Source organism: Gallus gallus, chromosome 1 (genome assembly GCF_016699485.2).
Source record: "Gallus gallus isolate bGalGal1 chromosome 1, bGalGal1.mat.broiler.GRCg7b, whole genome shotgun sequence".
Taxonomy (NCBI): domain Eukaryota; kingdom Metazoa; phylum Chordata; class Aves; order Galliformes; family Phasianidae; genus Gallus; species Gallus gallus.
Window position 1 is genome coordinate 177,341,926 of NC_052532.1, and position 24,558 is coordinate 177,366,483.

Sequence of the window (24,558 nt, forward strand, 5' to 3'; positions counted from 1 at the left end):
TTAGTCATTCTTAAGAATTTGCATCATCATGCCACAAAGCCCACAAAAAAATTGAGGACTGGGAACATTTTTTCATCTTCCCTAAAAGTCAGGCTTCTGCTTTAAAATAGTTGTGTAAGCTGCTGGTAGAGTCATTTGTAGCAAATTCCTTGTATTCTTGACACCTGTCTTAGGTGGAGGTCACTGCCTCTGAATGGCTGAATTGCAGCTAACTTTGAGAAATTGTGAGTGTTCTTAGAATCACAGAATGGCCTGGGTTGAAATGGACCTCAAAGATCATCTAGTTTCAATCCCCCTGCCATGGGCAGGGTCGCCAACCACTAGACCAGGCTGCCCAGAGCCACATCCAGCCTTGGATGTGTTGGTGTTCTTGAGAAAAGGGAGCTGACAGCTTCATTTCTCCTCAGCTGTTCATAATGACCTGGATAATAAGTCACTGTTTGCTACTTTTTTAGGGTAAAAAAGACTGATAAAAAATACATGCTTCTTTGACTTGGTTGATGGAGAACAAGATGATGATCAGCACTTTCTTGAATAAAGAAACAGTTTATTTCAGCTGTCCAAAGTGGAGAGATTGAGACTTAGGGTGTGTAGATGAGTCTCAGTCAAAGATAAATAGTTCTGGAAAAGTCCTAATACTCTCTCACTTCTCAGTTTGGTTGCCTTAGGATTTCAGCCATTAGGTTTAGGATGAGAGTAGAAGAATGTGACAGGCTATGGATTTAAATTTAAAACATCTGTTAGAGTACTTTATTGTTTATCTTCCAGTTCTTCTTTAGAACTCCACTTTCTGTAGTACTTAACAAATCTTGACAACACTCATAATAATATTATTCTTAGTTCTTTGTCTTTGTCTTATAGTTCTTTGTCTTTGTCTTATAGTTCTTTGTCTTTGGATAGGAGGACAAGTAAGATATGGGAGTTCATTTCTTTTATTCCCTCAGACAGCCAAGAGGGCAGAGTAAGCGTCTCACTCCTTCATCTAGAGATTCATCATCTTCAGTTCAAGAAATGTATTTAAGCCTGTAGGGAAACATATTTTCATCCCAGTCAGGGCCATGAGATACCTTATCAAATTGGCTCTGCTTTGAGCAAGGGGTGGACCAGATGACCTTCTGAGGTCTCTTTCAATCTAAATTACTCTGTTGCAGTCAAAGAAAGAGAAAATTAACGTATTGTATTTCTGTGAAAGTAAGGCTGATGCTTTTGATTTAATCAGCTTAAAGAAAAAACACAAGAAAATAATTGATGTCGAAGAGCTTTGTAATAGGAGTCCACCATTACTGGAATGAGTCATAAAGCAAAGTAACAATATATAAATGAATAACAATATAATTACAGATGGTAGTCTGCTATGTATATACATTTTAAAACGTGCAAACAAATCTTTGAACAATGACTTGCGTGTGGATGTAATTCATCTACCTATGAGTTTTTGGCATATGGGAAGCTGTATTTTACATAGCATTAAATGCAAGTCCCTATGACCGTTTTGTTTGTGGCACATATGTTTAGATGGGGCTTTTCTAGGTGTGATACTGCTGTTATCCATATGGAAAATGATAAAATATGAAGTTACTTATATTAAGGTAATTGCGTTTCTTTTGGAGACCAGTAGAACAACATGGCTGTTACGACATCTGGCTACCTTTCTTTTTTTTTTGCTTCTTGCTTTTCCCTCCTTCTGACCCTATTTGTGTATGATTTCAATTATAATAATCAGCATATTGGATATACAGTATTTAGCTTGAAAAAATGCCTTTATAATAAAGCGTGTGTTCATTCTGGGTTTTCTGCTGGTGGTTTGGGGTTTTTTATTTCTTCTTTTTTTTAACCATTTCATTTTGTAATGCTAACAGATTTTTTCTATCATACTTAAAAGAAAAGAAAACAGAGTAATTTAAAACGTTTAAAGATGACTGGTATTTTTAATTTTGTTTTCTTCTTCCAGGCCTGGCAGCTGAGATTTAGTCATCTTGTGGGCTATGGTGCCAAATATTACTCCTACCTCATGTCCAGGGCCGTTGCCTCCATGGTGTGGAAACAGTGTTTTGCTCACAATCCATTTGATAGGTAAAAATAGAGAAAATACTGAGTACCATGGAGTGTTGTTCTACTTACTTCTGGAAGGGGAGAAACATGTTATGCTTGGGGCAGCATAGATGGTGAGGCTTTTTCAGTGCCAATTAATTTTTAGCCTTTTGTTGACTTTAAGAGTATAACAAAGTAGGAAATGACCACCGATTAAGTATACCTTGGGACATAATCATTGATGCAAAGAACTCGTGTCTGTGTTTTAAAATACAGGCTTGCCAGTTGAGAGGCACTGAAATCCATATTTAGATGTAATTAGAGAGCTTGATTTTCATAGGTACCTAATTAATTGTAATTTTCTTTTGAAATCAAAAGCAACTGCAGGTATTAAACAAGCTTCGTGTCACCACCTTCAAAGCTAAGCATAGCTGCCTTACTCATTTTGCTTTGTGAAATTAAAAGCTAAGTTGTGACTTCAAAAAATTTAACTGTTCTTACATCTGAGGTTTATGTTTTAGGCATTATAACTAAGTGACTTTTTCACCTTCAACAATGGAAGCTGAAATGTTTGCATTTTAACTTCCATAAACATCAGCACAGTGTGTAAAACTTGTCTAGTTCAGTTAATGGTAGTATATTTTTAAATGTAATTTGAATTCAAGGAGTCAACATGGGATCAAGGTGGTCGTTGTTTCAGGGTGTAAGATCTGATTCCATCTCTGCCTTCGAATTACATAGAGATCCTAGAAGCAAATAGAGCTGAAAGCTGGACAGGCTCTTTGCACATGGCTCTAACATCTGTGTTTTTCCAGGGCAATGGGTGAGCGTTACCGGAGAGAGATGCTGGCACATGGTGGTGGAAAAGAGCCCATTCTTATGGTTGAAGGTAGAAAAAAAATTTAGAATTGTTTGATACCCTTGATCAAGAAAGAAATAATGTAAACGTATTTCCCAATTTGTTTTTTATAGTTCAGTTTTGTTTTCTTTATTGGATTTGTGAAAGAAAACCTTTTTATTTAGTCAAGTGGAGTGATTGTCAGCTTTGCATCAGTCAGTGATGCATAGAACAAAACAGGCATAGAAATAGTTGGGACAAAATCTTGGAAGGGTTGTATGACAAAGTAGACTAAAGATTTGAGAGTAAGAGTAAAATATACTTGAAAGTAAACAGACGACAATTTTTGGATACCAAAAACACATAACTTTTGCATATGTGAAATTCATAATAGATCTACTTGTTTTGTATGCAAGAATTGAACTTGTACTGGCCATGTAATTTTAGCATCATCAAAATAACTTTAATTATATTACTACTTTGAATATAAATTCTCTTGAAATGGAAGTCTGAAGATTGTAATAAGGAAACCTGGTTCTTTTTTCCTCTCAGTACTATATTTCCCTTTTGAATCTGGAAAATAACTTTTTCAATTCACTTATAGCAATAGAAAATGTCCTATACTTCATGTATTTAAAAAAATGTAAGGTGAAGAGAACTGAAAAGGTTTGAGAAACTTTAAATCTGTCAATGAGATCAGATAAAGACTTCTCCACTGTAATGTTGCACTATTCAAACCAAACAATTTTGCATTACTGTCACTGTTCCTGGAACGATCACTTGGTAAGCATTTCATCTGAGGAACATTTTTCAATTCACTGTGATATTGTTAATTATGAATATTAATTAATCAGCCGCTGATCACTGCAGTTTTGAAGACTGGAAATTGCATTTCCTTATCACATATGTTATGCAGTGGTAATGCGTCTGTATTACATCACGAGCTCAACACAATTTCAAAATAAGAACATTCAGTTCTTTCACCTGTCTATGTTTGAGGCCATAACCTCTGCTCTCCTTAACTATATATATATATATACATACATATACACATACATATATGTATACATACATATATATATGTATGTATATATATATATATATATGCATATCTGATCTACAGAGATACTTTTCCTTCAGGATGGCTTTGCATCTTTTAAACGTACCTCTCTTTCCAGCTCTTGAAAAGTGTAATCTACCTTTAAAAACTACTTAAAAAAATCAGTGTGTGTAAGAAACGGAGTCTGATTTTTCATTTTTTTCCTTTAACTTGGTAAGTTCTTAAATCACTACGTAGAGCTGCCTGTCACTCTAAGGTTTCCTAGTGCACCTGCTGGCATGTCTGCTCACACACCAGAGGAAAGCCAGACAGGAGGAACTCCTCTGTATCAGAAAACAGCTGACATCTTCAAGATGTTTTCACTTCTATATTCTGAATTTCTTCAATATTGCTTTAAGCAGAAATTTAAAAAGACAGAATAAGATATTCAAGATCAATAAAATCATCAGGAAAATGCCTTTATTAATTGCAGAGTCCTTACTTGTGCTTGTTGTGACCTCCATTTGTAGGCAGTGTGAAATTTAAACAAGCATGCTTGAGTGACTCCATGAAAAATTAAATTCAGGTGACTGAGGTCTTTTAGCATGTTAATAATTTGATTGCTTATTTTGGATTATTTGAGATTAAAGCATAGAACAGAAATGATGGAAAAGATTATTGTATGTTTAAATTTAATCATTCTGTATTTCTTAGGAAAAAAAATGAGAATCTGAGGAGAAAAATACAACCAATTACTTGTTCTTTCATTTGTTTTCGTTGCCATTTCAAACAGCATCTGACTCCTTTTGCTGTTTTTAATCCTTTTCCTTACAGTTATTCCATAACACTTGATTTCCATCTTTGGTTGATTTTCATCAGCTGCAGTGCTGCACACAGCTGGTTTCCTGGCTAAAGACAAATTCCACCAGACCCGGCAGCTTGTTGATTTTATTCTACTTCAGAGAAACTGTTCAGATTCTGTGCTCACTGGTGCCCTATTTAAAAAAAACCCTACATTCTATATGGTTTGAATTTTGTTTTCCTTTATTAAAGGAACACACTTGCTCAAACTTGGCTTCTGGATTCATGCGTGCAGCCTCACCCTTGAAGTGCTTCCATATCTCATTGTGCAGTTAGCTATATTCATTGATCTGGTAACAGATAACTTCACAAGCACATTTCATTTATTCAGTTTCTTTGTTATGATTTTCTTCTCAGAAGCTGTCTATTGTCTTTCTTTTGTGCTTGCATATGACCCTAGCTTTTCATCTTTCTCCCACACAATTGCATAGATGTACTGATGAGGGAATATAAAGGATCTGACCTGCCATGCGGTGGAGTTGGTGACAAGACTCGTGTTTGAACCAGTCTGTCATTAGAAAAACACAATGTACTTTTTTTTTGTTTGGATTTGATGTGGCATTTTTTCTCATTAAAAAAAAAAAAAAAAAGCCTTTTGAAACCTCGTAAAGCATTTTCTGAAGTGACACCTTTTACCTCACCCCTTTGGTAACTGACAAAGTACAAGAATAGTTATGCATGCACATAGCAGGAGGAATAAAAAAAAGGAAGATGCTTTGTCCAAGAGGTATCCTTTATTCCTTGAAGAGAAAATACAGTTTGAGCTGAACTGGATGTCCTTCTTTGCGTGGGATATCCACATAGCTCTCCTTCATAGGATTACATGGCATTAGGGATTCCAAACTCCCTCAAAGACAGGGAGCTCAGTCTCTTTCAGGTCTGGTCGCAGGTCTGAACAAGCTTCAGGTGTGCACCATCCCTCCCCCTCTCCCTTGGCACTCCCCAGCTGGAAAGAAACCCAGGTGCATTGGCAGAAAGTGAATCGCAGTGTGGAAAGTACAGGGCTGGGTGATTTTGGAACCGAGAGCATGGAACAGAGTCTGGAGTGTGCTTCTGCAGTTTTGGTGGAGTCACATTGCCCTTCAGGTTTGTGATGAAGCCCATGTGCAAAACCCACATGCAGTTGTATTCTTTGCTGATTGATACTGCATCGTATTGTAGACAGTCATTCTCAGTTGTGTTCATGCATAGTAATCAGACCAACTAAACCTGTAAATAAACATGCATTTGCTCCAATGCAGTCTGAAAATTTGTTTCTCTATGCCTCTAATTTTACTTGGTGGAATACCTATGATTTGAAGAGGCTGTAAAGATCTTCAGATAATGCTTGTATGGCTCTTTGAAAGTATAAAATATATGCATAAATCGTAAAGGCAGTGTGAGTGGTAACATATGTTAACTCAAAGTACATGGACTCAAAATAATTAATGTTCCAAAGGGGCAGAGGCCAAATTCTGCCACAGGCTTTATTCTTCTCCCAACTTCCAGTGATTGTAGGTTATAGCTAACCAGCTCTCAAAAGGGTGTGGTTAACCACAGTGGTGTAATGTGAAAGACAACTTCAAAGCAAGGAAGATAAGCTGTGCAGTTGCCTTAGGCTTGGGAGAGACTGAGCTGAAATAGGAGTTGGTCTGAATGTATAAAACACACTCCTAGATTTTAAAACTGCAGCCATCAGACCTTATGGACATCTTACTAAATCATTAGACTGGAGGGCTGAGTACGTGCTGTTCCTACTTTGATACATTTTAACGGGGTTTAAAGGAAGACATGACCACTCATAGCACAGCTGGGTAGTGTAAGAGGTTATAACATGGAAATAGCATCAGTATCTGTTTCTTTCGGAGTTGTCTACTCTAAAATCTATAGTTATTTATTTCATAAGGGCATGCTTGTTTTACTACAGAAGTTCTTCAGTGATGACCTCAGTTACAATTTGTCCTTCTCCTTCTAAAGCAAATTCTTCTAGTGTTTGCTTTTGATGTCAGTGATGGGAAAACAGCACTGCTAATGCATGAAATCTGAAATCTGTTTGCATTACCAACAGTTGGAAGCATGGACTAGGAGGTCATTTGACATCACTGTTGCCAGAAAAAAACTGAATTCTGCTATGTATTTGATATAAACCATGTGAAGACTAAACAAATATAGTTTGTACAAAGTTTTGAGAGAGATCTGTTAAGACTGTATTCAGCTGCACTAAAATACATCTGAGAGTGTTGTAGTTAATTCTGTTTCTTTTATGCATTTCGTAACACCCAAGGATGGAATGGTTTTTTATGATTCACTGTTCTTCTACAAGAGAGACATTAAATCTACTTAAAGATAATAACAGCATCGGTCTCTTCCCAAACCTCATAACTGAGTGTTGTACTGTTTGCCTTTCTTCTTCTGTGACATACCAATAATTAGTGTTTTAAGAATGGTCAGCAGCAAAAGAAGTTTAGAATGTCAAAAGAATTAGCTAAATATCATTCAGCCAGGCTGGTTTTTATAAACTCAGTAGTTGAAGGTTTTTTATTTGGAGCTTGCAGAGGTGAAGGTTATTATATCCATTATGGCTGGTTTTATACTTTAAGGAAAAATGCGGTCTAGGCAGTACTACAGTCATCCCGCCCTGCTGATACCTGATAGCATATAACATACAGGATATAGAAAAAGTGGCTCCCTTATAGAGCATCTTAAAAATTGGAGGGTTCACAGAATCAAGAAAAAGATCACCAAGTCCAAACCGTGTTGAAACCGTGTCCCTTAGCGCCTTGTCCACAGGTCTCTCAAATACCTCCAGGAAAGAAATCATTTCACCTAACTTCACATTTTTATGTTTTATATAACCATCAGGGTTTCCTTTCTGAAGTTCTTCTTACTGTTCACTCTCTAGAAATAGAGCCAATTTGTAAATACCTGAGGTAAAATGAGGCAAAAAAAAAAAAAAAAGTGAAATGATTTACAGTGTTGGAACCGGACCACTCCATCTTGCTGAGAGATGAAGCTCCTCTAGTCATGCACGACAATGTTATCTTCCAGCGGACTGCCATCTGAGTCGCCTCCTTAAGGCGTTTTCTTCACTTCTGAGCAAACTGCAGGAAAATACTGAGGGTTTAAACTGTTTGTCTGAGGGAATTTTTCTAAGGCTGTTGCAGAGGAAATACGCATCTCTCCCAGCCACCCCCATCAGCAACCTGGGAGTCAGTCTGCAGCGGGCTCTCAGGGGACCGTGGCTTCATAGCTGCTGTTGGAACACATCTGTTTCTGTTTCCATTGTGAACTGGAAGAAATCCCACAGCAGTTTTACTAACATTAGATTACAAGTTTACCATGAACTTAGAGGTATTAATTCTGTGCTCTTTCATTTTGAAAATGTCTCGATGCAAACTTCGTGTAACAGCATTTCAGTCAACCTATGCGTAGTATGAGATTTGTTTTCCTTTGGGTGCTCACTATTATCTCCTGGGCCACGGCGGCTTGTGTTGACACATGCAACATGTTTAAATCAGATTGAAATGGGATTCTGTGAGGTCTCAGCAAGAAAACTCTTTCTTTTGGTTGCTCACTCAAAATTACGTCTCGCCGGTCTGTTTCCTGGTGGGTTTTGAATAATTGTGCTTTAGTAAAAGATTCCGGTCTTTTAGCAGTAGGCAATTATAATTTCCACTGAAAGCAAATATTGTTGAGGATGTGAAAAGAGTATAAAATTATGTACAGTAGGTACGCTGATCAGAAAGGGTAGAACAAGGTTATATTTACGTTGGCAGTTGTCAGAAAGAGCAGAACACTTCAAAGTAGTACGAAGATTAAATTTTACATTATTTGGCAGCCATACTGTTTTTCTTTCCTGCTACGGTAATGCAGTAAATTTTCATATATAATTTCAAAAATATTAAGAGCAGTGAAAAGATCCAGCACTAATTTAGTATTTTTATGAAGAAACATCTGAAAACAATTTACACGAGATTCTCATGCTTTCTGAAAACTGGGATTCTGGGGAGGAAGGTGTGAGATTTTGAGTTGTTCTGCTCATAGAACTACGTGACAGAATACTTGAGTGTGATTGTCTCTTGGGCTGAGCTCCCTGTCTCTTGTTCTGTAGCGATGCGATACAAGTAGCGTACCCACTAATGATATTCCTGATAAAAGGTAAATCCATCTACTGTAAAAAAAAAAAACACCAAACGACCAAAACTAAAACCGGAGCACGTTGAAAATACATGCTTGGATATGTTTCATGCCTTGTGTAATATTTCTGAGATGTTTGTGCTTCAAATACTAAATTAAATGTTTTAAGGCGTGTAACACTGAAAAAATAGGTTGTTTTTCTCTGGCTGTGTCAATCTGGAGACTCAGCAGATAAGGATTTAGATCCTTCCCGATCACTGATTTCTTCCAGTCATTTGGAAGTGAGTGCTTCTAGCTTGTGTTTTGGTTGCATTCCTTTACAGGATATATAATTCACAGCCTAAGGAAGATCATAGCGATAAAAAAATGTTCACAATCTTGAAACCTGTCAGTTCTGTGATAACATGTACCAGGCTGCTTGATACGATCTACTACTCCCTGTGCATTATAATTGCATTTGTTTCTTGACCAAAAAAAAAAAAAAAAAAAAAGATAGCTCTTTCTGTCATATGGTGACAATAAAAGCTAGCTGATTTTAATAACTTGATTACTGGCAAAGCTTTTGAAGTGATAGCGAGTGATAATGCTGAGAGTCTGTTGTCTTGGTCTTACAGGTATGCTTCAGAAATCGCCTTCAGTTGAAGATTTTGTGGATGCCCTTGTTTCAGACTTAGACCAGGACTTCGAAACCTTTATCACGGACTCATGAAAGTATTGAGCAGAACTGAATTCTTTATGTCTTTATAATTGTGGTTACAGTGTTGTTGTGACTGGTTTTGCTTCTTGGTAAACACTTGTATGTGTTTGAATATTCACGTTGGCGGAACAGTAATAAAACATTTTATTGGATGAGGTGATTCTGTTTATGAAGATGATGGCTTTCCATTCCACAGGAGCTTAAGCACAGAATTTGAGACAATACTCTAGTACATACTGTAAGAAAATCTGGTCTTGTAGCAACAGATGGTTAAGAGGGAACTGAACTCATCCTCAGGGTTGGTGGAGTGGCATCTTTCGTTACGAGCATTGGTTTTGTGTTAGCACATAACCATGAAATGTCATGACCCAGAACTGTTTTCATGGGTCCTTCTTACATGGTCATGGATATTCTTTAATATTGTTTATTCCTTGTGGTGCTTCTGAACTGGGGAAAAGCAAATTGTGTTTGCAGTGGAGAAGAGAAACTGGAAAGGAAGTTGAAAATCGCAATTGAAAACTAGGAAGTATCTAAGAGAAGGAACAAAAAGATGGAAGAGGAAAAGCTGTGGTTAAATGGGTGTGTGAAGGAAAATGTTAGGATGAGAAGGAAAGAAATACCGTGCAACATGAGAAAGAGCAGCAGAGAAGTAAAAGAGGAAGCTTATAAGTGCTTCACAGTGGAAGATGACATGCAAAGTAGTCATGCTATGATGATCCAGTCAGTATATGTGTGGCCATATTTGCAAGTAAAAATAGTATATTTTGTTTTATAAAGCTGTTGAACAGATCTTCAAGTTTGGAAGAATGGACCATTCATCATATCAGGTGCACAAAATGTGAGGAGGAACATAATTAGCAAGGTCTAATAGAACTGGTGTTGCTATTGAAGTCATAGTTTTTTAAAAACCCAACTGATTTTTTTTTAATTATTTATTATTATTCATAGGCTTAACTTTTGCAGATCTGCCACTGAACTTCAGTTTTCCTGGGTCAAGAATAGAGCCGCTGTTGTCTGAGTTCTCTCCCATTTAGAGGACTGGAGCACATCTTATGAAGAAAGAGCTGGGCTTGTTCATATGGGAGAAGAGAGGGCTCTGGGGAGACCTCATTGCAGCCTTCAGTACTTCAAGGGAGCTTGTAAATGAGAGAGACACACACTTTTTACACAGAGGGGAGGTTTAGGTTAGATGTTTGTTAGGAGAAGATTCTTTACTCGTGAAGTGCATGGTGAACATGGATTTGCAAGCATTTTGATGATGCCATTGCAGAGAACGATTACTGTGGAGATATGTGGCAAAAAGCGTGCTGCTTAGATATGACCTGAATCTGTTCCCTGCATGATTGTTCACATGGAGTTTGCCTTTCATAGTAAGGGGATGACAGGAAGCTGTTTCAAGTATAGAAGGGTGGGTTCGGGTGCAAAAAACTCATTTGAGAGGAGATGTTGTTTCAGTATAGTTAGCTCCAGATAGGTGGAGTAGCTTAAGTTGTATATTATATAGCAAACAATAAAGGACACATTATAAGTGAGGGGTTTCTTCCTGAAGTAAATTCTGAAATGATATTCCAGTGCCTATTTGAAAGAATGTGGTAAGTTTTCCTCTTTTGAAATAGCCCTGTCTTTTTGAGGTCCTGTGTATGTCATTGCGAAAGGTTTCATATGTGTTCGTACGCTGGGAGCAAGGGAAACAACGCTGAGAGATGAGAGCAAATAGCTGGAGGAGAAGCAAGTAAAAATAGACACTTAACAGGAAGAGAAATGTATGTTTGGGAAGAGATCAGTAAGGATGAGAATTGATCAGGCCATGGGGCCCATTTTTTAACACGATTTGTGCTGTCAGATATTTTTTGATAACTTACAGTCTCTTCCCATCTTTTCACTTTGTCTGTTTTTACACATGGGGAATTTATCTTTTGTGATTGGCACTGCTGTTCTATTAGATCTGATTTTGGACATTTTTAGGTATGTTTTGGCTGAAGGCAAGCAGACCTGCTTTCAGGTGTGCCACAACTGAGCCTCCGTATCGTGTCTGCCTGACTGCATTCTGCAGCTGCTCTTGGTTCCTAAGAGGAAAGAGTGTAACAAATGAGGTGGGTATTTCCCTGTAAATAAATACATTTAATTTTAGACGTGAATGAAAGCATGTTGTGGAGATGGTAGTTCTCAAAAGGAAACAATAACTCGTGAGTGTAAGCGTAATGGCTTCTTGTATTCAGTGGAAGTGTGGGAACTAAAGGGTGTCACCAAGGCAGTTTTGTGTTAGCTGCATATTTTTTGTACTAAGCAAACAGCCAATAATGTTTATCTGGAGTTGGCATGTGTTAAAAGATTCACTGAGACAAAAAGAACTTAGGAAAAGGAAATCCTAATGCTAACATGAACCTTGGAGCATTACTGTAAAGAAAACAGAGCATCACTATTGGTGGGGTAAGAGCATTTTAAATTAAGAGATGGCCCGTAGGTTTTAATTTGATAGAAATGGATGTTGGTTCTGGAATTTACATACTTTATCAAAATGTACGGAGTAGTCGTTGCTTTATGCCTGTGGCCTCTATTGCTGCCTTCACTTGCTGTCTCATGAGATCCTCCTGTAAACAGCAGTCCTTGCAGGCTCTTGTCAGTGGCAGCAAACATCTTCCTCATAATGGAATCCCATACAGAAAAAGAAATGAAGAAATCTTTGTCTTTTTCCAGAGTGAAGTGGACTTCAGCTTGTTGTCACAGCTTCATAGTCGTGGGCTTTGGGGACGTTTGGCAAAGACACGAGCTGGTGGAAAAAGAAATGTAACTCCGAATGACAGTTCCAGGGGTTTTTTGTGAAGCAATGGTGTGGACGCCACTGATTTGTGTTTTAGGAAATAACCTTTGAGGATTGAACAGTAGACATCGTTCAGCCTCTGGAGAACCTATTATATCACCACTACGATGCTTACTACAGAAAGGGAAATATTATTCTAAATGATTTTTTTTTCTCCTGTTTTGTAGTTTCTGAAAATGCTTCCAGCTGTTCAAATGTCTGATGCTTTTTCCCTTCTTCTTTTTTCCTTTGGAGAGACTTTTATTTTTCAGCAAATATGTGTACTTTCAGTAATGTGAGATCTCTCTTGTGACCAGCAGCGTAACTCTTCTTAAATGTAAAAACCACTGCGATCCTTTTCCAGCATTCCTCACGTTCCCACTGGGGCTGCTGAGCTGGCTGCCTAAAAGTGGCTTTAGAGCCACTCCGTGTAACTCCGTGTCATGCTTTTAATCTGAAAGCGTTCCGTGTTTTGGATTTCAGCTGCTACAGAAAATAAGTAGTGAACATCTTTCTTTGGAGGAAATTATAGCCTTATGCAATTCGGAGATAATAACATGCAATTAAGACATACCGGAAAAAGCACACATGGATTACATTTGATAGTCTGAGGTGTCAGCTGTGCTTTTTTTTTTTCATGTTTGATGTGATTGTTTTTCTGATTCACCTACGGTAGACTGAAATAACGCTTAATAATTGCTTTCTGGTAGAGTAAATGCAACTGGAATGGCAGCTGAGTAAAGAAGGGCAGGGAAGGGAATGGAAACGGAGCAAGGAAATGTTGAACGTAGGTCAGTAACCGGGCATGAAAAATGGTTGATACAGAAGCAAAACAACCTCTGGGTTAGAAGCAGGGAGACTGCAGTGGGGTGTGTTTCTTCCAAGTGCACTCACAAAGTCTAACACGGCAGTTACAGCGCTGTCGCCAACAAAAAGGTGTTCAGGAAGATTTCTGCTTTGTGTGCAATGAAAAGCCAGGTGGAATAACTCGAGCTTCAAACATAAAATCAACATTTGATGTTGATAAAATACCGATTCTCAGATGTGGAGTACCACCTTGTCCAGTGGGTCAAATATAAATCAGTGTGCAAAATTAAAAACGAATGTCATCGAATGTAAGGGAGCTCAGTACCAGGGATGATAGTGAGGTGTGAGTGAAGAGTGTGTATCACCATAACAGTAGTGTTGATGGCTCAGAAAGGATGCATTACAGATTGCCAGATGGTTAAAACACCGTAATTGTGTTACAGAGTTTGAAAGGTTGAACATTGGCCCTGTGAATAAGAGTCTAAGCAGCTGATAGTTGAGATTAAACACATTTACTCCCAAGTTTTCTTTTTTGACAGCAGGGACAAATGAGCACTGCAATACATGCAAAGGACTCTGCTCTTTGATCAGCATGAGACGTGTCCATCCAAACTGGGCAGTTTTCCTCAGAACCATGCCAGAGGTTGGGTTCATTCACAGAAGCCCCACAGCCTCAGTTCCACATGTGGACAGTCATCTTTCCTGGTCCTGGGGGCTACAGATGCAGTGTTTTTGGAAGGACTGCTCTCAGGGTTGCCATCCTGCTCACAGCTTCGTGGCTATGAAAGGGTTGATAAGAGTTGAAAAAGCAGTGGGAGCCAAAGTGCTTCCTCGCTGCTTGTTAAGTGGGAGGCTCTGTGCATATGGCATTTCAGAGTGCTTCTGGGCAAAGTAGTGGAGATTTTCTTTTCCCAGAGCCAGGGATTTATTTACATGGTGTTGGGAACATGTTCAAGTGAGTGCTTTAGCCTGGCATATTCGCTGTATGCCAAAAGAGGAATATTACATTAAAATGAGAAGACAACTTGAGAGCCTAAAATGAACAAGTGCAGAAAGTGAACTCACGGGTTTCCCAGTGAGAAGCACCGTGGGAGCACTGCTGGTGTGCTTGGGGGGGGGGAGCGGAGCAGATAAAAGATAAGGCCGTATAAATCAGCCCGGCAGGACAACAGCGGCCCCTCTGATCTGCCCCGGCTGAGATTTGTTTGCCTTTCACATTTCTGCGGCTGCTCTTCCCCAGACGACTCCTGAAGAGCAGCTCTGGAGCAGTGCATTTGTAGGAAATCACTGCAGCTTGTCATTCGCAGGAAGGATCCAAAAAATCTGTTAAAAACAAAAAGCTTAAACCAGAAGCAAAGTGCTGGTAAAGATCTGGTTGGTGCTTTGCTGGTCTATAGTTTCAAAGACAGGGGAATGTTGGTGGGATATCTGCTGCCATGCAGTTGCCTGTAAGCCTGTAGCCTACGGGGCACCTTGCAGATGGCTGGAATTTGCCATCTGGCATCCTTTGTGACTGAGAGGATGGACCACCCTGCACGTGGCTTTTCTCACTCCGGAATACAGACTGCCAGAAAACAAATTTCAGGCATCCTCCTTTAAATTCAAAGCACCTGGAAGCACCAAACTTACTCTTATTTTGAAGGTTCCATTTTTCATTCATTTTTTCCTGGCTGTCACATGAGACTGAGTTTATACATTAATAAAGAGTAACATTTAGCTCTGTGAAATGGTTACAGAAGGTGTTTTTAATTAATCTTCAGGACATCTTAGGTTTTAGGAAGTGGCTTTTGGCAGCTGTCCCTTTGACTCCTTCCTTTACTCCTCAGCCACCACTGAATGCCCCACTTCTCTGCTCTTACACCCAGCAGGTGGGAAGATGAGCAGGCAAGGAGGTGCTGGGGCCATGGCCAGGTCCTGGCGGTTGTAACAGCGTCAGAGGGAAGGCAAAATGAAGGGTGGAACATTCCTCCCACCCTGCCTGTAGCCGGCACGTGTCCACGCAGCCTGAAGTGAATCTCTTGGTGGGAGGCAACACTGTGAGAGCGGGGCCTTGGAGGAAATGTCCTGAAAGTCACCTGCTGAGAAGGCAGAGCACTGCCAAGTCGGTCACAGCCACTTGATGTTGCGTACCATGGGACAGCGGCTGACAGCGAGGTGTGGGCAGCTGCATCTGATGAACAGTAGGAGTTTATTGAGTTGGCATTTGATTGTTGGCCCGTGTTTGGCAGATGTCTGCAGCAACGCATAACGTGAGGGTTGGGCAGGCACATTGACAGTACATGCTCCTATGTACCCTTGTATCTACTGAATCACAGACTCACAGAGTGGTTTGAGTTGAAAGGAACTTTAAAGGCCATCCAGTTCCAGCCTGTGCCATGGGCAGTGACAGCCCCCACTACACAATGGTACCCAAACGTGAAGGTGGAATCCAACTAACTCACCTTGCCTTTCTTATCATGAAGCCAAGTGTTCGTCCACAATACATTTCCACTGTTCCAATGAAGTTAAAGACCTGCACTACTTATGGCTGTTGAGCATTCTCTCCTGATGCTCTTTGAAAGCACTGAGCTCCCAGGAGCTGAGCTGCAGGATGGGCTCGGGGCAGCGATGAGACGCACAGAGGCATCTCATTGAGCATATGGGAGGAAATGAGAAGTGATCTCATTTCTTCCCATGGAGTTTAGAAGTAAGAAAGACAGCAAAAGTGACTTGAATGTCTTAAAATGCCTCTCTCCACATCCAGAAGAATACAGTCGCAGCAAAGTCATTTTATAAGAGAGCCCTAGCGGATACAAGTGATACGGCAACTCTTATAACACTCTAAAACATCTATAAAATTAATTATACATGTTATCAAAATGATTCATACCAGCCGTGGTAAATCCCATTCTTTACAAGTGAGAGTTTAAGTCACAGTTCGCTGCCTCTTAACAGCTGCACAAATAGAGCGCACTGTCGCCATGGGGTTGAAAAAGGGATAGCATGTCACCTTTCAAATTTCATAAGAATGTGAGATGTAATTGCACGCTTCGAGACAGAGGCAGTACTTCTGGGATCTGTAACCCAGCTCAGTTGTCAGAGACAGGAAAGCAAATAAGCAGAACATAAAAAAGCCTCCCATGTTAAGAGATGGCTTTAACCGCAGAGGCTTTCCGATCAGACCTGTTTCCTCGCCATCCTTCTTATTTTCCCATAACTTGAAGAATAAGTGAGTTTAATTTTTGCCTCGCCCTGGCCTGCCGCCAGCCTGCTGAGCATGTCCCTGGAGCAGGGAGGAACTGCATGTCTGCTGTACGGCTCTGCTGAACCCAGCTAACACCGCGGGTCGTCTGCTCCGCACAGCGCTGGCTTGCTGGCGGTGTTTTCCCTAAATAGGGATTAAGATAACTTGTTCTACTTAATCAAATTAGTTATCTTTGATTCAATCAGGTTTTTAAGCCAAATTCCCAAGACAAGGTGGTTTTAGTAGTTTGTTTGGTTTGTAATCTGTTTTCCAACATAATCTGCTTAATTCTTTTTCTGTATTTGGTTTCTGGCTGTCTCAAATGTATGTGTAAAAAGGATGTTGGCTGGCTTGATACAGGGAAATAGCTAACTTAGCGTTCAACCTCTTGACAGTTCCTCGCTCCATCAGGAAGCCTTTCCGTCTTCCAAGTCTCTCCCTGGGTCAGTCAGGAGTACCAGTCTAGCTGATCTGCAGGCTGTGTTTCATTGGGTTTATTCCAGTTCTTTTCTTCCTCTGCTTCACATTTGTTTCTCATCCTGCCTCTCACCCCCAGCTTTATCTGCTTCATCTCCCATGTGAGGGAAGGCTGAGTAACCTGGGTCTGTTCAACCTGGGCAAAAGAAGACTGAGGGGAGATCTGTTTGATGTTTAAAAATATCTGAAAGGAGGTGGGAGGCAAATAGATGAAGCCAGGCTCTTCTCAGTGGTGTGTAGCAAAGGGACAAGGAACAGTGGCCTAAAACATGAGCATAAGAAGTTCCTTACTAACAGGCAGAACTTCTTTACGGTGAGGATGACGGAGCACTGGAACAGGCTGCCCAGAGAGGTTGTGCAGTCTCCTTCTATGGAGGTATTGAAGACCCATCTGGACACCTACCTGTGCGACCTACTGTAGGGAAGCTGCTTTAGCAGGGGGTTGGGCTCAATGATCTCTTGAGGTCCCTTCCAACTCCTGCAATTCTGTGATTCTGTAGTTTTGGAAAAAAAAAAAAAAAAAGAAAGAAAAAGAAAAGAAAATTCAGTTTTTTCTGCCTATCATCAACCAACACACTGGCCCTTCTGGACACGTTCCTGGGCGCCCAGCTCTGGGCGTCCTGCAGGAGGGGGTTGGACCAGGTGACCTCCAGAAGTCCCTTCCAACCCCAACCACCCTGAAAGTCTGTAAAAGCTCAAGTCTTATCAGAGCTCTTTCTCTCTTTATCGGGACCCTTTATGCCAACTGAAAGCATTTCGAATTCCAGCCACCACATCCTAGATAACAGGTCGTTTCTGTGTAACCAGTTCAGAAAGGCAGGACTCGTTTAAATAAACAGGACCTTTGAGCACTCCTCTTACTTTTTCATTGCTCCCCTAGGTTTTTAGGCTGGTTTGCAGCAGAAATGGGACACACAGCCATGCTTTACCTCTGTTTTCTCCAATAATTTTTCGAATCCATTCTTTCAAAGAGCTAAAAGTCAAAAAGATGCTGATGGATCTTTGGAGAGAGGAGATGGAGGTATTCCTTCACGCTGTGAGCTCCTCTCTGCCAGAGGACCTGGGGGGGAGTGATGACCTTTTGGTGCTACAGCTCTCCACAGAAGGAGGTCCATCCATGCTCTCAGCCAACCAATAGACCACACATTTACATTTCATTAGTCCTGGTGCTCTGATGAAGTTTTCAAGGGCCAACATTAGTATGACACTGGCTTTTCCTGGGAGCTGTTAGAGGTGAGACCTACACAAACAGCTGCTTTATTGAGACCTGAAACGGCGACAGCATTGTGCACATGGAAGTGGGAGATATACATAGGTGGAGCTGGTGGTTTGGCTGACATCCCAGAATTTTATTTCATCTCTCTCTAAATGCTGGGCAAATGATTGAGTGGGTGAGAAGCTTTGCTTTCCTGCCTGTCTGTCGGAGAAAAGTCCTCCTCGTGCCAAATCCCCTGAGCTAGCGCTAGGGCCCTCCCTTTTAATCTGTTGCTGCCTCCACTTTCACTGACCCGAAACCTGATTTTGTTAATCCTTTAGTTTACCTTTGAATATATTTTCTTTGTTTTTTTTTCTTTCTGAATCCACTCAGAAAAGGATTTGAGTCCTCCCTGCCCAAGAATACTCAGCTCAGAGGAAATTCCCCAGATAAATTTCATCATTAGGAAAAACTTCTCCAAAAGAGTGGTTGGGCAATGGAACAGACTGCCCAGGGAAGTGGGGGAGTCACTGTCCCCGGGGACGTCCAAGAAACATATAGGTGTGGTACTTAGGGACAAAGTTGAGTGGGCAATACTGGTGTAGGTGGACAGCTGGACTAGGCAATTGGAGAGGCCTTTTCCAACCTTAACAATTCTATGCTTATATGTTCAGGCTGACTTACCCTAAAGAGAAACCCCACCTGGAAAGTAACCAGCGCTGTCACCCCCAGTGTAAATGGTGTCTGTTTGGCCAGTGTGTTTCTGTCTGCCCTTTTGGTACACAGCTATGGGAAGCACATAGGTCTTTGCAAGCTGGTGACCAATTGGGTGACCAATGGCAGCACCCAGCAGGAGTTATGAGGTCAACATTGCTGCCTAGCCCTGTTGGCAAAGCTTGAGGCAAAACCTGACACCCATGGCAAGTCATTCCCCTGACTTATATTTGCTTTTTTTTCTGCCCACACCATAAACTGGTGCATCCTGCACCAATGCATCCTGCTATGCCTTGCTAGTTGTGCAAATGCTGACACAAAGATAGATGAGTCTGTCAGGGCGGGTGTGCATCTGTCTGTAACCTCTCTCTTTTTGTTAGTACTGCTCTGGTGCTGTTAGCACCATTAAAAGTGTTAAACAAACAATATGCAGAATATTAAAGGAATTTTCACCTGCAATCTGACTTTCAGAAATACCAGGGGTGCTCCAGAGCACTGAAGGTTGGTGTGTTGGGTGTCATTATGAGACTTCAGGGAGTCCCATTTTCCCACTCTGGGAAATGTTTGGATTTTAATGGTGAGGATCTAACATGGATGTTTGACTGAGAGGGTATTGCAGATGTTATTCTCTGACTGCTATTCGATTTGCATTACTGTCTATGCTTGATGGAGCGAGATGCAGCTCCATTTTTATGAAAGCACGGGGGATGATGTGTGTTAGAATTTCACTTCAGTGGCTGCTATTGCACGGTGCTCATAAGTGCGTAGAAGCATTTGCAGCCAAAACCTGTGAGGATGGGTGGGGTTCAGTGGAATTATTTCCATCTGGGTAATGCAAAATGTACTGTAATAGAAAAGTCTTTGTACTTTGTTAAAACGCGACTTTCTTACAATTAGATTTTAAGAACTATTTTTCTAAAAACGAGCAATCCGATTTTCTTTTCTTTTTTTTTTTTTCTTTTCCCTGAAAAGAATCCTAATTCTTTGCTAACATCCGACATCTGCAGACATCCCGAGGCAGCCAAAGCCCACCAGAAGCTACAAAAAGGGCAACTCCCTCACCCCCAGCCGCCCCTCCCCTGACAGCTCCATGCCGTTCCCTCGGGCCCTGTCGCTGTCACACAGAGCAGAGCTCAGCGCTGCCCCTCCGCTCCCTGTGAGGAGCTGCAGCCGCCATCAGGCCTCCCCTCAGCCTGCCCTGCTCTGGGCCGAGCACACCAGGGGCCTCAGCCTCTCCTCATACACCTTGCCCTACAGACCCCTCACATCATTGTAGCCCTCCTTTGGATGCTCTTTAATAGCTTTATTTCCCTCTTACATTGTGGCACCCAAACTGCACCCGGTGCTGGGCGTGGGGCCTCACTTCTGCAGAAGATGTGGTATTGCAGTTGGAACGATTCAGAGAAGATTAGGATGACCCCTGTGCAAGGGTGAATTTTTTTAATGGAATTTTTAGCAACTTGAAGGTTATGAGGCAGTGGCACAGCTGCCCAGAGAGCTGTGAGTGCCCCATGCCCCATCCCTGGAGGTGCTCAAGGCCAGGCTGGATGGGGCCGTGGGCAGCCTGAGCTGGTGGGTGGCATCCAGCCCATGGCAGGGGTTTGGAATTAGATGATCTCTAAGGTCCCTTCCAAGCCAAACCATTCTATGATTCTGTATTTAGGCTTCCAAGCGTATTTATGGCTGATCTCTGCACAGCTGGGAGACCTACAGGGTGAATCAGATGTAGCAGGCTGCAACAGAAAGGAAATCAGAAGGCTGCTTTTCTAGGACAAGAAATTGTCTGGTTCTAACTGTGTGAGGAAGCATCATCTGGCAGACAGATACTTTCAGGAATCTCTATCCCAGCACTTTGCAGGGCCTTGAGTAAACTCAAACACTATCTATTTGTTGATGAAAGCCACAGGATATGTAATTTATGGCATTCCTGAGCTCTTCCTTGTGGGTCCCATAGCCTGTTGAAATAGCACGACCAAGTTGTACACACAGACTTGATGCTTTTTAACACATCAAGAGAAGAAGTGGTATTTTTCCATCTGAAGGATGTAATTTCTTCTGTCTGAGTCCATCTGTCCTGTTAGTTAAAAATCAGTCCATGAAAATAACTTTGGGGCAGTTCTTGCCCACGTGAGTGGATTATTTCTTTTTAAATAACAAACCCTCCAAATACATAGATAGAGACAGAACTTAAATCGATATTGCAAGTTTCAAGTTTTTGAGACTTTAACAGGGAGGACAGCTGCACAAACTCGTATGGAGAATGTACTCTTATGTGGGACTCCAAAGCATTTTGTCGTCATGCAAATGCTTTTTCAAGTAAGTTTTTTTTTTCAATTTATTTTCTCAAAATTTCAAAAAAGGTGATGAATTCTGGCAAACTGTTTGCACTTCAGGTGGTATTTGGTGGAACATTATGGGCCTATTTTAGCATCCCAGTCAGAAAACTGGTCTCCCCTTGCACAGATGTGGTGTACCCTTGACTTTAGGTGTTGAACAGACTTAGTAAGAGTGTAATGAAGCTGAAGCTGTGAGTTACCCATGACAAAGGTGTACCATTGCTGTTGGCTGTACCGATGTGAAGTGGCATCAGTTTGGGGAACAACTTCCTTTTTCTCCTAAAACAAAGTGAACCAATTTGTTCAACTGATGCATGAATTTCCTTGGGTTGAACTCTGCTACTGTATGTTGTAAGAATCAACAAAAGTGTACAAGAAAGCCGATTTGCAATGCGTGAACTAAGATGGTTCAGTATATGCTATGATTCTAAATATTTAATATCTCCTTCAGTTTGCCAGGTGCATAGTTTAAGTGCATGAAGTTAGAGGAAAAGTGGTTGTGGAATCAGTCTTTACTTTGGCTTCTCAAATATAATTGTCAGCAGGAGTGTAGTGAAAATAACAACTAGGGACCTTTGTGTGCGTGCAGGCGTGGCTGCTGGCCTGCTTGGTCTGTGCAGCTGTACCATGTTCCTGCGTTTACCGTCATGATGGGGAGGTGGACTGATGTTCATCTGCCCTTCTTTGTCACAGCAGGGTCCGGCCCAGGTCTTCAGATGCCACCAACCCTGGTGGAGAAATTGCATTTGCTTGGTGAATGTTCCAGTCTGTTCCTACTAAAGAGCAAGAAATCGCAGCTCTGGAAACTCTGGGAGGGATCCATGGAGTCCTGGCTGTACATCCTAGAAGTTCTACGTTGTTTATAGCTATTTCTTTTTTTTTAAGTTTCTTATGTTAACCTTTGGGATATCTGGGACATATGGATTGGTGCACTGAAGCACATTTTTAAGAACTGAAATAAAGGATTTCTTTTTTTTTTTTTGTCAGTTTTCACTTTATTTTGTAACCTCTGCTGTATGCAGAATAAACACTTGTGTAATATAGAAGTCTCACCTGAATTGTAACTTTTTGTGTTTGAGTTGGAAGGGACCATTTGAGTTGGAAGGAAGCATTAAAGGCCATCTGGTCCAACTCCCTGCACTGAACAGGGACACCTCAGCTCCATCATGTGCTCAGAGCCCCATCCAGCCTGACCTTGAATATCTCCAAATCTTCCTTTCCAGATGCTGTCACTGAGGCTGTGCCACCTGCCAGGATCACGGCCCTCCATCAGCCCCCCATGGCCACGCGCTCTTAGAAAGCATGGCCACTAATCCGTCATTCACCACTCTGTGCAGAGCGGCAGACTCCCTCCCCAACCCACCCACACTTATCTCATCCTATTGAGAGCGCTGCCTGATCGGGCAGAATCAAAATGGCTCACGTGCAATATGAAGAGCAAGTGGGTTTGACCAGTGCTCACGCCAAACCTAAATACGGATTGAAGTGCACGCTGCCAGCACAAAGTGTGCATTGTGTGGCTTTGCTGCGCGGTCCCCAGCCTCAGCTCCAGGGCTGTAAGAATGCTGCACCCTCGCTTTGAGGGCACAACAAAGCAGCAGTGTCTGAAATGGAATGTGCTGCAGGTAGCGAGCTAAGCCTCCATCACCAAAGGCAGTGGGAGGATTAATTAAGCTCAAGAAGGCTGTTGCTTGGAGGGACTTCACAGGAATGCAGACCGAAGGCCCTCAAAGAGCCCACAACAAAGGGCAAAGCCATGCGCACTGCAGCTCGTGCCAGGATGAGCTCTGTGGGATTAAGGGCTTGGTCTGCCTTGCAGAAAGGGCAGGAACATCGCTGCCCTAGAGAGCAATGTGAGCAGGAAACGGATTTTCGGGTGGTTTTTCCTTGGTAGGGTGGATTAAAAAATTGCAGTCTTGCTAATGACATAAATGCTACATCTGATACAATCAAATGTATATGAAAGTCGTAAGATCACATGTAATTTGTTTTGAATTGTGGTTTGTTTCCAAATAAAAGACCATAAGCACCTGTTCCAATCCCTGCTTCTTTCTTGTTTGTAATTTTGATTTTCTGTGCTTGGCAGGGCCAAGCCAGTGTGATCCTGGCAGCGCTGGGACTCCTGGAGCTGCCTTTAGTGGTACGAAGGGGTAGAGGTGAGACAAAAACTACTGTTTTTCAGATATTACAGTCAACATTTGTATGGGATCTACATGCTGTGTGCAGCTGAAGCACCTGTACTGCTCGGCTTAGCTGTGGCTCTCAGCACAGCTCAGTGTTGCATGCATTCACCCTCAGCTTTCCACATCAAACCCCCTAACTTTTCTGTAGCGAACATGAATCTCCACACGTGGCATGAATCATGCTGCAGAGCTCACCACGCCCTCCGCTAACTGTTCTGTATGTGAATTATGCTTGTTCAGGTATGTGCCTTATGTCCAGTTTGGAAACGTTCGTTTTCTTCTCCCAGAGATCTGGAGATATCCAGGAGTATTTCCACAAAGACAGCTGTCAGTGAGTAAGACAGCCTCATTTGAAAGCTAAGTTAGGCTGTAAGGAGCGCAGCAGGCTTCCTAACAGCCCTTTTCCCTGCTCTGGAAGGATATTGAGCAGGGGATGAGGACTTGTGCCGTTCCCTCACAGCCACAGCAGAAGATGAGCAGAAGACCACTCAGGAACGCAGTACGTGGGTACGGTCACATAAGGAAACCTCACTGTTCTGAGGAGCTGTTCGCTGGGTAAGCTCTGAATTAAGGATGTAGAAGACCAGAAAATGTAATAGAAAAACACAGAGAAGAACTAACATGAAGTTTGCTAGAATAAATGAGTCCCTTCTGAGGACAGAGGGAGATAACTGTATTGATTTCTCTCAGTCATTTCCATAAAAGCCAATAGTGCTAGAAATTCTCTCCCACAACAACCTGGCTTTGTATTACCTACCATCATTGTCTAGATTCAGCCACACTCACTGCTTCTTATGTCTTTACTATAAGAACTCAGGCACATTTCCTTTCTATCAAGTAGCAAATTACATGCATGGTTCTTTCTTTTCACACAGAGGGTGGTGACGCACTGGAACAGGTTGCCCAAGGAGGCTGTGGATGCCCCATCCCTGGAGGCATTCAAGGCCAGGCTGGATGTGGCTCTGGGCAGCCTGGTCTGCTGGTTGGCGACCCTGCACATAGCAGGGGGGTTGAAACTAGACGGTCATTGTGGTCCTTTTCAACCCAGGCCATTCTGTGATTATACGATTCTTCTGAGCCCACTATTCATCAGTCAACTTCAGCACCCTTCCCTTGTTTGAATTTGTGTAGACCTCACTTGTATGCCATCCCATTTCCGTAACATTTTCCCAAATCTTCTCAAAATATAAACCTCCTGGACAGTTTTCTAAAATGGCCTAAGCAAGCACAGCTGAGTAGCC

General features: G+C 41.6%; 1 protein-coding gene and 1 non-coding gene across 2 annotated transcripts in view; both read left to right on the forward strand.

Annotated features, from left to right (window-relative positions):
- MIPEP (mitochondrial intermediate peptidase) overlaps nucleotides 1-9,734 on the forward strand; it is a 68,280-nt gene extending 58,546 nt beyond the window's left edge. Inside the window, exons 17-19 of the mRNA XM_417136.8 lie at nucleotides 1,952-2,073; nucleotides 2,847-2,920; nucleotides 9,500-9,734. Coding sequence (XP_417136.3) covers nucleotides 1,952-2,073; nucleotides 2,847-2,920; nucleotides 9,500-9,594 — 291 coding nt within the window. The 3' untranslated portion in view covers nucleotides 9,595-9,734. The remainder of the gene's footprint in view (nucleotides 1-1,951; nucleotides 2,074-2,846; nucleotides 2,921-9,499) is intronic.
- A 10,426-nt stretch (nucleotides 9,735-20,160) lies between these two features.
- LOC112531616 lies at nucleotides 20,161-20,263 on the forward strand. Its single transcript, XR_003073512.2, has one exon. It is a non-coding gene; the product is annotated as a U6 spliceosomal RNA (small nuclear RNA).
- The last annotated feature ends 4,295 nt before the right edge of the window (nucleotides 20,264-24,558 follow it).